The sequence below is a fragment of the Lolium rigidum genome, chromosome 5 (genome assembly GCF_022539505.1).
Source record: "Lolium rigidum isolate FL_2022 chromosome 5, APGP_CSIRO_Lrig_0.1, whole genome shotgun sequence".
Classification (NCBI taxonomy): domain Eukaryota; kingdom Viridiplantae; phylum Streptophyta; class Magnoliopsida; order Poales; family Poaceae; genus Lolium; species Lolium rigidum.
The window spans coordinates 223,611,721-223,626,592 of NC_061512.1; the positions used below are offsets into that span (position 1 = coordinate 223,611,721).

At 45.5% G+C, this 14,872-nt stretch overlaps 1 protein-coding gene across 1 annotated transcript; it reads right to left on the reverse strand.

The window, feature by feature from the left end:
* Positions 1-9,790: 9,790 nt before the first annotated feature.
* Positions 9,791-14,457, reverse strand: LOC124652613 (pentatricopeptide repeat-containing protein At3g12770-like). The gene is made up of 9 exons (XM_047191651.1): positions 12,711-14,457; positions 12,282-12,408; positions 11,863-11,932; positions 11,680-11,775; positions 11,543-11,581; positions 11,226-11,436; positions 11,002-11,143; positions 10,580-10,715; positions 9,791-10,317 (listed from the first exon to the last, which is right to left on the reverse strand). The coding sequence occupies exons 1-9, from the start codon at positions 14,455-14,457 to the stop codon at positions 10,207-10,209; spliced, it is 2,679 nt and encodes an 892-aa protein (XP_047047607.1). The 3' UTR covers positions 9,791-10,206.
* Positions 14,458-14,872: the final 415 nt, after the last annotated feature.

Consider the following 14,872-nt stretch of genomic DNA (forward strand, 5'->3'; position numbering starts at 1 on the left):
GTATCAAAAAGTACTTTGCCAGGATGAGTGAGTATCTGGAGCGTACCTATCACCGCCTGATCGGAGTTGACCACCTCCTCCAGACTAGTGCAGTTCAGCTTGCCGAAAGGGTTTCCTGTTCTTCCAGTTCCCTCCGTTGTTTCCTCCTCGGCTTGCTCCCCCTCCAGATTGACCTCCTTTATTCTTATTCTTAGGGCAATCCCTAAGCATGTGTCCTTCCTCACGGCAACCGAAGCAAATGATCCTGGGCTTCTTACAGTCCTTGGAGAAATGCCCCGTACCTCCACAGCTACGGCACACAATCTTATTTGCAGTCTGGAATGCTTGGTTCTTCCTGCTACCGTAGTAGTTGCTGTTGTTGTTGTTGTATCTTGGCTTGAAACTCAAGCTGGTATTGGGCTTGTTACTAACAAACCTTTTAGGCTCAAACTTGGCCTTCTTCCTCTTCTCCTCTTGCAGTTGCTTGAAATCATCTTCCAGAGTGATGGCTGCATCCACCAACTCTTGGAACTCCGTCGCTCTCATTATCCGGAGCTGTACCTTAAACTGGGGACTTAACCCCCTCAAAAACCTCTTCTTTTTCTTGTCCTCGGTGTTGACTTCTTCAACAGCATACCGGGACAGCTTTGAGAATTCCCTGACATAAGTCAGGATTGCCTTGTCCTTCTGCTCGAGACTTTCAAATTCTCGACGCTTTAGTTCCACAATACTCTCAGGGACATTGGATTCCCTGAACTTCCTTGCAAACTCCTCCCAGGTGAATACTTTTCCAGCCGGGTAAACGGCTACGATGTTATCCCACCATGATGTGGCAGGTCCACACAATAAGTGTGTAGCATAACGGACCTTCTCCTGGTCATTGCAACCAACCGTATTGAGCTTTCGCTCAGTGTCCATAAGCCAATCCTCCGCGTCCATTGGCTCGGGCGCGTATGCGAAAGATATAGGCTTGGTGTTCTGGAAGTCTGCTAAGGTGACTCCCGGATTCTCGGGTCTCTATACCCTGTTCTGTTGCAGCAGCTCCTGAAAGAATTTGTTCTGCTGCTCCAACGTTACATGTTGTCTCTCCTCCACCAGCTGCATGTACTGGACAAAATTCTGCTGCGTCATGGGTGGTGGTGGTGGTGGAAACTGATTTCTGGCTGCGTCATCAGCCTCTTCCTTTTGCTTTGCTTCGCGCTCCATGCGCTGCGCTTCGGTCTCCTCACCTATCGTTCCCGACATAACCCCCTAGTTCTGCAACACAAGATGATACTCATAATTACTCCATGCGCAAGTTTTCTGAGCTCAACCTTGTGCACAGAACTAGTCACGCAATGGAAATCAAGAAGCAAATCCAAATCATACAAAACATATACCATGTATATACATACTTAAGTGGTCTTATTACAATACACAAGTCGATGTGAGTACGCAAACTCACTTATTAAAGTATATGTACAAATTTCTACAAATATTACATACTATAATACACGTGGTACTTGTGTATTATAGCCTCGCCTCCCTTGGTGGACTCTAGTCGATCTTCACTCCCGGTACATCCCAGGCTTCCATCCGGTCGAACATGTCGTCCTCCTGATAGACCCTGGAACATAAGGTCTCCCCGTTGGCTGGTAGTCGGAATCAGATGATGATCCTAGGGAGAAATCAGTGTTCACAAACTGATCGTCAAGTGCATCATAGTCCACCCATCGGGTGTACTCCCCTGTAGCTCCACCATAGGTGTTTTCAACATTCATATCCGACTCAACCTGTGTCGGATACCCTCCATCTACTCCTTCATTACTAGGATAACTCTGGTTCTGGGTTGTGGCGTCCTCATTCATCTCTCCGTCATAATACACAGAAGTACTATGAGTTCCCGTATCAGATCCCCAACGCCAACCAGTGGAATTTTCTATAGGAGTCTCGGAACGCTGATTGTTTCCGGATTCCTCTCCACCCTCATATCCCCCATAGGAACTCCCAAGATAGTTCCCAGGTGTAACGGGTGTAGTTTCTCGCTCAAGAGGATCAATACTAATGTAGTCACCAGCTGAGTAAACTGGTGTGTGCACCACATTCTCCATGGGTTCTTTCCCCCTAGTCTCCACCTTGGGTTCAGTAAACTCCTCTAGCATCGTATCAATTGCTCCCGTCAGATGATGGTTCAACTGAAAGAGCAATGATATTAAGTTGCGGCCATTATCCATGTATTTTGCAGCTGCTATAGGTTTGCGTTTTGCGTATTTGTAGTGGTTAAGCATGGGATCCTCTTCCTCCTGCATATGAGGAATGTGGGTGAATTCGGAACCCATAAGCTCTTTCGTCTTATGCTCCCGAATATCTGTGATGGCTCTCATAATGGCTATATGGTAGGCTGTGTTGATAGTTCGGCTTCACCTGCTGGCATTACTACGCTCATTCCCAAAGATTCGGGAAGTCGCAGTCCTACCCTACACTTGGCCAATACGAGTACCATCATAATACATGTATTTCTTTACTTGGATCCGGGGATCACACCCAAATTCAAGTAACATGGCTCGTAGAATATCTCGCAAGTCCTCCTTCGTATTCACTCGGTGTGGAATCCATCACTTTCACGTTTCGTCCGGACGTGAACTTGCCATGTTGGCTGTAGAAATAGAAAGATTATAAGATTAGTAATAATGCATCATAATAGAGATAATAAAGAATTATCGCACTAAAAGATATGATTGTTGTATTCTCAATTGAATATACACCATATTTTTAGAGAATTCTTTACTAATCCTATTTTACTCCTAACGTTTGGTCCCATTTACTAGGTTCCAACCTAAGGTCAAAGCTTTTGCTCTGATACCAACTGTGGTGACCCTGCATACCACTGCATGTTGTAGTATGCCAGTCGTTGATATAACATTCACGAAGTACCATTCCGCAAATATTACATCCCTCAGAGTAGTACAACAGAACATAGCAGGTCCATAACTCATTCCATTAATATTACAAACATGATACACATATTGTCTCGGAGCTCCTCTTGGGTCCGAAGAGGAATACTCCTGAGCTCGAGGCGAACCCAACTTAGCTTACAATATAAAAGTCTCACTAAGTTATACATTTATTCTTCCGAGCAGCTAAATACTAAGAGTTCGGACTGCTCGGCTACTACTACTACTCGAGATGTTTAGGCTTGATCTCCTCCGGAAGCCTCCCCGGTGTCGTAGACGATGAGGTAGTCTACGCCTTCGATACCTCCGGAGAGGTCTCGGTTCTTCATAGCCGATGATTTCGGCTCCTTCATTGTTGTCGTAGTCCTCCTCCAGACGATTCAGACAATCTAAGCATGGGATTTAAGAGTGGTATGAGTACGAGCGTACTCAACAAGTTCATTGTAGATAAGAGGTGTTTAATGCTCTAGCTACGATATTAGACCAGAAAGTCTAATACCAATGCAAGTTTTGATAAACATTTCTTCAAGAGATTGCTTTTATTCCAAAGAGCTATGTCCGTCGGCCTTCACCGGTTTACTAGAACTTCATGGAGCTCCTTTCCGGCCGCGTTCGCAGCTTCCTTATCCCGGAACGAGGAGTGACAGTCACGGTTCTTTACACTCGCAGAGGGGTGTTGCTTTACCCATAAGAGATCTTAACCTTGGTGCCAACCGGGCAGCTTTCCCGTCCACACTTCCTTCGGTGTGAGGCCCGGTATAAGGTCTAGCCAATCATGTTCCTCCGCTACCTCGAACACCCACCCTTTGTTGCATACTCCGACCCTGGGTCCACGCCGGCCCCATTATTCCCATAGATTTCAGGGTGGACTCCGACCACGACGTCAATGCAGGGCTCTACCATACATTCCTACGCCGGCAGATGCAACCCATCATAGACCTCATTACCGTTGGGACTTCTACGGGTTCCCACCCCTGCATCAAGTCTCGCAAGATCATGAGCACCCGGTAATGAGCATTCGTTGATGAACGAGAGGTGGAAACACTTTTGACCACTCCGTCCCACTCTGGATCTTATGGTTAACACGGGTGTTACGGCACAAGAATCACTGGCGACATTTGTTGTTTAATCCTAGATGGATATAAACCCTTGCAATGGAACCTCCACCATATCAACACAATCCACGGTTCCATTGCCCACCACATAGTCATATTCATAGTTATGAAAGTAGTGGTTTTGGTTTTTATGCAATAGTGATAACCATAGTACTTTGCAAGTAATTTGATAGAAATACTCAAATAACATGAGCAAGTGATGAACTTGCCCGAACACCGCAAAGTTTTGCGGTTGGAAGGTGTGGACTGACCCTTGTCCTCTCGTCTCTGAAAAATAGCATCATTGTCCGATAAGGGCAATGGTTAAAGAAGCAATTATGCATGATTCCAGCTTTTAGGGTTTGTTCCCCCTTCCGATGTCGTTGTTATTTTATGAGAGAGGTTAATACTAAGAACATCTTGTAGATACTTGATTTAGGGTAAATACAACCTTGAAATATTGTCAAGGTGTTTTTAAAGTCCAATTGCATTAATGGACTTAATTTTCATTAATGAAAATAATATGTGAGATTTAAATTATTATTTAATTCATCAAATTAAGACTTATTCTTAATTATCTCCAAAAATTCTCTTTGATATTTTATTTGGATAGAGAATTTTATGCTGATTGATTTTCATATTTTTAATTATTTTTTTAGTGCTCTTATCAATTTTCTATTGAATTTTAAAGTTACTGGTTTTTTAAATGAATTGTGAAAAGTCACAATTGCCCCTGGGCCCACCTGTCAGTGGAGCCCAGTGGGTTGGGTTAGACCGGCTCGGGTCCGACCGACCCGAGCGGTCGCTCACTCGCTCACTCTCTCGCGCCGCTCGACCTAACCCTAACCCTAACGAGCTCTGGCGGTTCTCGTCGCCGCCGTCTTCTCCGATTTGTTCCGGCCAGCTCCGGCCGTCGCCACCGGCGAGATCAGGTGGATCTGATCCGCCGCTCGACGGCGAACACAGTGGTCCGTGCCGATTCGGTCTTCTTCCTCGTCATCGGGCGTCCTCATCTCGCCTGCGATCCTGGCCGTGGCGATTCCTGGCGCTTCGTCGCCCGCCGTCGATCCAGGCGCCGTGGCGGTGCTGGAGCGCCCCCCTGCTCGGCGACGCCAGGCCAGGCGCGGCTTGGCGCTGCCCTGGTGGCCTGTGCCGCCGTGCCGCCATGGCACGCCGGTGCTCTGCTCCAGGTACATGTCCTATTGCTCTCCTCCTCTCTCTCTGTCTTGCCTGCTCTACATCTTCATCCTCTAGCTTTGGCCGTGGCTGCTCCACCTCATGGAGGTGGTTGCCATGCTGATGCTCTGCTGCTCCAATCGAGCTAGACATGCTGCTGTGCTACTGCTGCCGCCATGGCCTAGCTTGGGTTCATGTGCTTGTACTGATGCTCATGCTCCTGCTAGCTTCACTACTGTGTTGTGCTTGCCTGCCTAAGGCATGTGCTATTTCTGTGTGATGCTTTGCCATATCTCTGTGCAAGAATTCCTAGTCTAATAGGTTGCCATGCTCTCCTTTCTTGCTTAATTCTCTCTCTGTGGCTCTGTTCTTGTTACTAAGCTTGCTAGATATCAAGTGTGTTCATGTATGCTGCTCTAGCTTGGGTTCTGTGTGTATTACTTGCAATTTGGCAAGTTCCAGAGCATTAGTGTGATGTTCCTTGTGCTCAAATTCAAGAGCATGCTCAATTGAGCATTGCAGTGGGCTTAACTGTATGATTCAGTGATTATGGGTATGTGCTTTATTGGTTTAGAAAGATCCAGTGGTTCATCAAGCCTTTGATGTGCTTCTGGATACAATCATATGATTATTACTATGGTATCTGTTTATTCAGTTAAAGTTTGTGTGTAATTCTTCAGTGGCTAGCTCATTTCTGTTGCTAGGCTTGCTTATAGCCATTTGTATCAAGTGTTAGCAAGCTCTGGTGAGCCTCTGATCATCATTTGCTTGATGATTAGTTGTTATGCTTCTGGCAATGTCTATCTGGTGCTCATTTTGGTATCTGTGTGTCACATACACTTGTGCTAGTGAGGTTTATGGCTTACTCAAGCTTTATCTGTTGCTTGAAGTGATCCTCTGGATCATGTGCAAGGTTCTGGTGACTTGGTTACTTGTATGATTCATTTATCTGTATTACCTTGCTTTGTTTGATGGATAAATGATGTGAACTGGGATACAGTGATGATCATATCAATTGATTTGCTTGGGCTAGAGGGATGCCAACAATTGTTGGGGACCCTAGCCCACTCTGAACCCACTTGGGTGATGATGCATGTGTAAGGCTTAATTGTTTGGATTGATTGTGTGGTTGAGGTAACCCTGACAGTAAATTCATGCTGTTAGGGTGGCTCCCACCAGTGTTGGCTTACTGTGGCTCACCAAATGCTTTCTGGGTAATCCATTTATTGGATTGCCAGTAGCCCTTGATGTTGAAATCAAATAGACACGGATTTGTCTATGTCTGATGGCCTGAATAGCTGTAGGTGCTAAGTGTGTAGCTAGGCTAGCTTGTGCTCTCATCTCTTGCTGGATTTCTTCAGTTATGCATTAATTGTCATAGTTGTTGTTCCCTTTAGATGATTTACCAGTGGCCTTACTGCTCTTGCTTGCACCATATGGCTTAGTAGCCAGATTTTTTCGATAATGAGCATATATTAATATCGTTTAGATACCAATTACACCCAGCCTCTGCAACAACATCATACCCTAATGGCATAAAGGATGCACACAGCCAAAAAAGATAGAAGAATTACAAAAAAGAAAAGCCCCGCTACAGAGATCGAAAACTGTAAACAACAACTCTGACACCACCAGGACAACACCAGAAGATCAGCTTCTCCATAAGCGACACCTCCAAGAAGAAAACAGTGCACAAACACTGTCGTCGCCCGATCACAATTAGCCAGATGATGACACAACTTGGGTATCACACCCTTTTGATTAAGTGTGATTGATGCATATGCTTATATATGAACAAAACCATCTGGTTTGTTCATGATGCTTGGTATACCTCACTCCAGCTCCTAGAATTTGATGTTGGTGTAGAGGTGTTGCTTCTGTGTTGATCTGTTGGTTAATTTGCTTGCCCTGCTCCACCTGGTGAGCTCCTGAAGCTTGGTTGGATTTTGGTGTTATGGAGCAGATTGAACAGTGAAGCTGTTCTATCTGTTCTAGCTGTTCTTGGTGTTCTTGGTGTTCTTGATGTTCTTGGTGACTTACCAGTGCAGTTCTGTCGATGGATGAATCAAGTGACTAGGGTTTGGCTGTGAAAAGCTTTTATATGGCCAGCCATGGCTTCTTTGGTCGACAGCACCACATCTTGCCATGGTGACTCACTGTGTGTGTGTTACACATGCAGCAGGCCTTGTGTGCTGCCTGTGTGTGTGTGACTTGGAACTTGGGCTGGTGGAATGGATCAGCTCGGCAGCTTGATCATATCCACCCTTTGCAATATTTGCTAACCTGCCAAGTGGCTTTGCCACTTGGCTTAATGATCTCTTTGTTGTGTGTGTGTGCAGGTATCAAATGCTGATCAGGATGAACTCAAGATCATCTGGATCAAAGAATTCATGAAGATCACAATGTAGTTTAGGTCATTTAGATAACTTGTAATTTTTCCTTTTTCAGTTTCTATTTCATCAATTCTTGTAATGTGTTGTAATTCCATAATTCAAATCTGAATATTGTAAAGACAATGTATTATGTGTGTGATGATCAATAAAGCTCAAGTTTTCCTTATTGAGCTTAATGTAATTGTTGTATTACTCATATTCTTGCTTAATGATAATTGTTTGTGAAATTATCTTAAATTTGAATTATGTGATGATCATTTAATGTTTGAATTTGAAATTCAAATTCAAATTTGGTTTGAATTCAATCAAACAACTTAACTTGTAATTCAATCATGCAACTTAAGATTTCAATGCAATATCACTTCTCTCTTCTCAAAACCCTAATTTAGATAAGTAGGAATAAGTTCATCGCACTCTCGAAACCCTAACCCTGTAGGATGTCGAGAGAGAAACCTGTCCCCCTTCGATGCAGTTTTGTTTTAAAAGCGCAAAATTTCCCCGTAATTTACAATGCCATGCACATCCCTTTCTAAAATCTACCCCTCGATCGTCTCTAAACCTGGGATATTACAAAGTCCTGGGCAAAAAACTAAGCCGGGAAAAACTACTCTAAAAACCTTGTCTAATAGCATAAAATATTTAGTACGATTTCAAAAATGAACATATGCTTAGACAAAGTTGACATCTTTCCGTCCACAAAGTTAAGACATCTTTCCGTCAAAAAATGAAATACTTCTGCCAACAAAAAGGTGTCTTAAGTTTGGACATGTTTTAATGTGTAGATACATGCAAGCTTAGATAAAGTTGAGACATCTTTTATGAACAGAGTGAGTAGTTTGTAACTCTGTTCAAATTACGAGCAAGCAATGGCGATCTTGATGGCTCAAACCGCTCTCGCGATTCGAAAGACCACAAGTGAGGAAACAAGGGTCGCACTTGGGGGGACGGACGTCTGGTCCGGTCTAATTACAGTGTGCTTGTTGTCCATTATGTGTGTTTTGAGATTTAGCAAATCAAGAAAATCTTTGCATGAATCCTAACTCATACTAGTACGTTTTCTCCCCTTATTTACCACACCGATTTTTTTTCTTATACTCCCTCCGTCTATAAAAGGATATCAGAAGTTTGTCCAAATTCGGATATATCTATACACTAAATAATGTCGAGATACACTCAAATTTAGATAAACTTCTAACATCCTTTTATGGACAGATGTAGTATTAAATTATATATATATATAATTTTCTTGATTTGAATATATATATTTCATTCAATTATATCTTTTAAACAAGCCTAAAAAGGGTTTGTTTTGATAGAATTCAAAATTTTAATATGTTTCATCAAGTTTTATAAGTTGATTTTTCAAAAACTTTCAACAATTATTTAGTATTGGTGTCATCTCTAAGCTCCCTTCACTACGAAATATTCAAATGGTTCGCAAATTGAACTTGCGATTCAGCAAAAGGAAAAAAAAAAAGGAAAAAAAGAAGGATTGAGAACTAGATGTAGTAATTAGGGTGAGAGGGAACCTAAAACTGTATACAAAGAAAAAGGAAAAAAAGGATTGAGAAGGTGGCCCGTGCACAGGAGAGTTGTATTTCTCCATGCTTATGGTTATACATGTTACCTGATTTAGACATATCACAACGAATATTTTTGAGTGGAGATTTTTTACTCCTGAGCTTCAATGCTCTCTGCATGTTAAAAACTTCAAAAGTTATATTTACAAGTTTAGGAAAGTCGTGTAACAAGATTCTAAAAAAGCTAATGATGTATACATAAACATGCAAAATCTCAATTCGAAATGTTCTGTATTTTTAGGGACAAAAAAATGATAAAAATGTCAATCTGAGTATATTAATTTCAAATTTCCAAAAAAAAAAATCAACTTCATCATTTTTATGTAGCTTAGAATACAAAACCTTATCCGGCCGCCTTTTACCGTGTATTTAGCTCCATCTCCACGGAGTGAGGCGCGTAGTCAGGGTCTAACTTTTGAATAGATGTTCATTTCAAGAAAATAGACTTTGGACAGACGTGATTCCCAGATTACTGGTGTACGGCAAAGCGTAAACCTTCCGTCACCAGCAGTCACACGATCGCGTCTTGACCCAGCCTCTCCTGCCGTCAGCGTCACCAGCCAGGTACCGGCGCCGCAACTCTCGGCTGCCGCTACCACAAGTCCACAAACACCAAAGACAATGGACACGCAATCTTCCACGAGTCGGGTTCATCCAGGTTTCATGTCATTTGCACTAATCATCACAGATAATAGTAAAACGGACACACTAACAGTCTAACATACTCCAGGGAGCTGACTTAGCTAACAGGTAGAGTTGGTCGAGTTATCTTACAGGGGTAGATCGAAACTTCTCATGTGAATGGAAGCCTATATACTACTACAAGAGCAGCTTCACAATCTGCGATGGAAGCTTCTTTGTCTTTTCTTTTTGTAACAATAAATAACGCGGCAAGGAGATAAAATGAAAGAATGCACCAAAGTCTTGCTTCGTCCGTCCCGGTGCGGTCACAGCGACATAATGTACATGCAATCGGAGGGGCCTCCGCTGGTACGGAGGAAAGAATGTTCAATCCATCTTGGGCAGTATGTGGCAAGGGTCGATGTGGGTGTTACCCCGACTTGTACCGCTTCGTTGTGTGTGGGAGCTCTTGAGCAGGATCACCCAACATTGCCTGCTGATGGCCCATCATTTCGTTTCCAGGACCTAGACCAGGGAGCTCCTACATGGATGTAAACACCAAGTGTCAACTTGGAAAAAAACAGAGATAAATAAGCTAGACAACGGAATGTTCAGATGCATTTGAAATGATCGCTTCTGAACTCTTTTAAGATGTGTAATGGTAGCCTGAATTTTACGGATTAAGGTGATTCAAAATTTTGGTACTATGCATGAACAAGCTAATCATTCAACTTTGTGCAGTTCCCTATAAACTGCAAATCCTACAATAAATAGGGGAGTCGAGTCCGATAAGAGTGGCGTACCTGAAAACTGGAGGATTGTCCAGCGGTAGTAGGTCTTTTGACAGCCCGCTTGCCCAGGTTGATCTGGACAGAAATGTTGGCTTGGGACAAATCTACACCCGAGCTTTGAAGAGCATGAGTCAATGTATTAAGTAACCTGTGGTGAGTTAACAAAAAAACTAAGTGTGTCAATGTACTTGGTTGGCTAATGGTGAGAAATATTTTCACAATATGCTCTGTAAACTCAGACATGGCGACAGGATAATAGAACCAAGGGGGTCAATTTGAATTGAAGCATTATGAGGACACCTTAATTTAGTAGAAACCAAAACAAAGGCAGTTGTCCAGTTTTGACTGAAAATAAATGGCAACTACCATAACTATATGACCCATGGTACTCAAGTAGCAACATAATAAAGAGAGAAAATATTCTTTGAACGTACTCTTGGGAATATTGGCTTGACACGCTGATTGTTCCTTCGTCAATCGTCAATTGCTGGTTATTTAACATGTCACTGTTCACCCCACAGTCATCCACACCAGACGCATCTGCCCATTGGGGTTGAGACTGGGGTGTTGCGTTATCTACATACAGGAAAAAAAATGATGAATAACCAATACTACTTCCTGTCTGGGAACAGAAGCACAGGTGGATGGTCAAACATACTCAGAATATTTGTTGGAGTATCTGCTGATCTACAGGAAACACTAGCTATATGATCAATTTCAGCATGATCTGGTGCCCCTGAGGCAGCTGCGGACGCTACCGTGGTGTGGTTATCATCAAGTTTGGCTGTGATATTAAATTCAGGGGAGGACCCATTTGTGATGAATTGTGAAGGGTCAGGCAAGGCATCTCCTGCGATTTGCCCCTTACTCTGGAGCACAACGAAAATAGTATGTGTAAGAATTTGGTCAGAAAGTTCAAACAAAATCTAAGATTTTATTCGGAGATGGCATTCAATTACGAGAAACAAAATTTACCTGTGCATTTTTCCAGGATGAACGAAAATACATGTTTGACTGCAAAATACGGAGCAGTGTTCAGATACAGCCATCCAAGAACGAATGTTAATTTTGAACAATACTAATTGCATATTGATGATTCGGAAAACAATTACCCATGGGAGTAACTTTGCATTTTCTTCGTTCCATTCTGGAAATGAAGCCTCGTACTTCTGTTCTTTTTCTTGTAAAAACCGTATATATTCGATAACCTGCATTATAAACGGTGTCAAGTGAGAACCAAGTTAATCAACCAGGAGACAAACTCAAATTACATAGAATGCTCCTGAGAGCCTTACCTCTAAGAGAAACGTTGCTTTGTCTCTCTTTTGATCAGTGTGTGGTAACAGATCCCGAAGTATCTGAAACCTGTTAAGATAACATGAAGAAAAAAATAGTTAATACATCGAGCCCAGTGCTTGTCTGCGGCTCACAAATGGTCTTGAAACTAATTCCAGATAAGCTCATCTATGGAGGTACATTGTGTCTGTGATTTTTTCGAGAAAGCATGCATCTATGCTGTTCTATAATGCACAGAATTTGATAGTTTACATACCTCTAGCGTTCAAATAAATCTATTGCAACATTACTGAAATCTTTGACTAACTAAATTTTCTACAACATTATTGATGTTAGCCCTTAGAAATTTAATCACCAAGGAACAATGCCAGTACATTCTGATGATCTGAACGAACTACAGGAGTTCAGGAATCCTCACCGGTCATTGATCTTGCTTCGGCGACGCTGCTCAGTTGCAGAATGCTTTGACTTTGGTGTGTTTGGCCGCTGATCCATGCCACTGCTACTGCAGCTCCCGCCCTTCCCATCAACCCTCACAGCCAAGTCTGCTATATAAAGAGCAGACATTAGTACAAAACTGTAGGTGTGGTATTGTAAAAATCGGCAACCCTATTCTGCGCGCTTAATGCAGAAGATTGCATCTAACCTAGTAATATTTGGTTCATTTTGATGTTCAGAATGCTCGTGATGAACTGTATCACAATTGCATTACAGGAACAGGACATGAATGCCACAATTAATGTTGGCAGCCAAGATACTATTTGAAAGACTAACAGCATACAGGAAATTTGGCCTAACTACAAAAAGGTGCTCAGCAGCTGGCATGCCTCTCCAGAACCGGTTGGACTTTGAGAAAGAAGGCAGAGTAAGGTGAATATCTCAGCAGCCCTTGGGTGCGAGTGATCCCAAGCATGGAAGTTGTGCATCTCTCCATCGACCTCAATGGAGCTGCATCCCGTTGCTTTGGTGACACCCTTCTCTCTCATGGTGATCCGCACGCCAGCAACATGGCTCCACATCCCTGCAGATGCGTACATGTTTGCTAGCTGCACGTAGTGCCCTGCATTGGACTGCTCCAAATCAAAGATATGCTGCGCTGCCCTCTCAGCCATGGCCATGTTTGAGTGCTCGTGCATCTTGCAACCGTGGAGTAAGGCACCCCACACGCTCATCTCTGGCTTGATGGGCATGTCAAGTATAAACCGATAGGCTCTGTCAAGCTGACCAGCACGAGCAAGCAGGTCGACTACGCAAGCGTAGTGCTGGTGTCGAGGCTCAATCTTGTAGTCAGACATCATAGAGTGAAAGTAGAACCACCCTTTCTCCACAGCGCCTGCATGGTTGCACGCTGATAAAAGCCCCAAGAAAGTCACATCATTCGGTTTCACCCCCGCGAGCTTCATATCCTCGAACAGGCCAACGGCTTCTGCGAGATAACCGTGCACCCCGTAGCCTGAGATCAATGCACTCCAGACTACCACATCCCGTTCCTGCGCACGCATCTGTTCAAATACTTCGCGTGCCCGGGCGATGCTCCCTGACTTGGCGTACATGTCAATCAGCGCCGTGTTCACGAGCACGTCCTCCCTGTACTCGCTGCAGCGTACGTAGTCCTCCATCCACACAGCAAGCTCAGTGGAGCCGAGCTGAGCACAGGCCATGATCACCGACCGTAACGTGACAGAATCAGGGGTCATGGTCCTCGCATACATCTGCATCTGCTTGAACAGATCCACTGCCTCGTCGGCAAGCCCGTTCTTGGAGTAACCCGATATCATGGCATTCCACAGGATCACGTTTACCCGCGGGGGCGGGATCCTGTCGAAGAGAGCCCTCGCAGCCACGACGCACCCAAACCTGGCGTACATGGCCGTCAGCGTGGTCACGACATCCTGCTCATCGCCAAGGCCACCCTTGACCACCAAGGAATGAGCCGACGTGGCACCCGGCAAGTCATCGAGCTCCATGTACGCCTTGAGGACCGTGACGAGCAGCACGAAATCAGGACGGACATCGCCGCTCATCATCGCCGCAAACAGCCGCAGCCCTTCCAAGGGGCTGCCGCTCTGCACGAGGCCCGAGATGAGAGAGGTCCAGGATACCACGTCCCTGTCGCAGTCACGCATTCCCTCGAACACGAGACGGGCGCGGGCGGTGTCGCGGCAGGAGAAGTACATTGCGATGAGCGTGTTGTGCAGGAACTGCGTTGTGTCCCTGTCGTGGGCAGTGAGGCGGAGCGCGTGGGCGTGGGCGGCGCGGCCAGGGACGGCCCTGAGCACGTCGCCTATGGCGGGGGCGGGCGGGAGGAATGCCGGGTGGCAGGCGCGGAGGGCGAGGTAGTGGCGGAGCGCGAGGGGACTGAGGCGGAGGCGGGACGCGAGGCGGGCGGCGGCGTGGAGGAGGTATGGGTGTGGGTGGGGGGTGTGGTCGAGCAGGTGGCGGGCGAGGGGGCGGAGGCACGGGGACGGGCGCACGCGGCAGGCGGCGCACAGCAGGAGGAGGAGCGCTGGCGAGCCGACGAGGAGCCGGCCGGAGACCAGGAGGTGCGCGTGGAGCTGGTGGACGTGCGACGGCCGCGCGCACCGCGCGTCCATGCCCGTCGCCGTTAGCTCGCGCGAGCTCCTCCCTTCCGCTCTACTCTCCCTCTAACTCCTCACGCCTGAGTACAGAAAACGGGGCTTTTTCTAGCAAAAACTCGACTGAAGATAAAACAGAAACAATCGGGAGAAACCCCCCAGCGCCTCTGAGGACCGAAATTGCCCATCGATTGAACCGGAATTGAGCGGAATTGGGGTACAGTACCTTGCAGCGAGGAGGAGACCTCGCGGCGGGCGGCGAGGCCGTCGTCGTCGTCGTCGAAGCCGTCGCCGCCGTTGGATCTGGACCCGGATTCCATGAACCCGCGTCCGCCGCCGCGCCGCTTCCTCCCCGGCGGATGCTGCCTGGGCGCGGAGGCGGCCTGTCCGGCGCCGGCGAAGGGGAGCGTCCACTGCTGGTGGTGGTGGTGGC

What these genes read in the sequence shown, in the direction of transcription:
- LOC124652613 (XM_047191651.1), bottom strand. Translation starts at nt 14,457, where the DNA reads ATGGACGCGCGGTGCGCGCGGCCGTCGCACGTCCACCAGCTCCACGCG. An exon ending in AAGCAACGTTTCTCTTAGAG is followed by an intron (nt 11,776 to 11,862) that starts GTAAGGCTCTCA and finishes TTTATAATGCAG; the next exon opens with GTTATCGAATATATACGGTT. An exon ending in TACTCCAACAAATATTCTGA is followed by an intron (nt 11,144 to 11,225) that starts GTATGTTTGACC and finishes TCCTGTATGTAG; the next exon opens with ATAACGCAACACCCCAGTCT.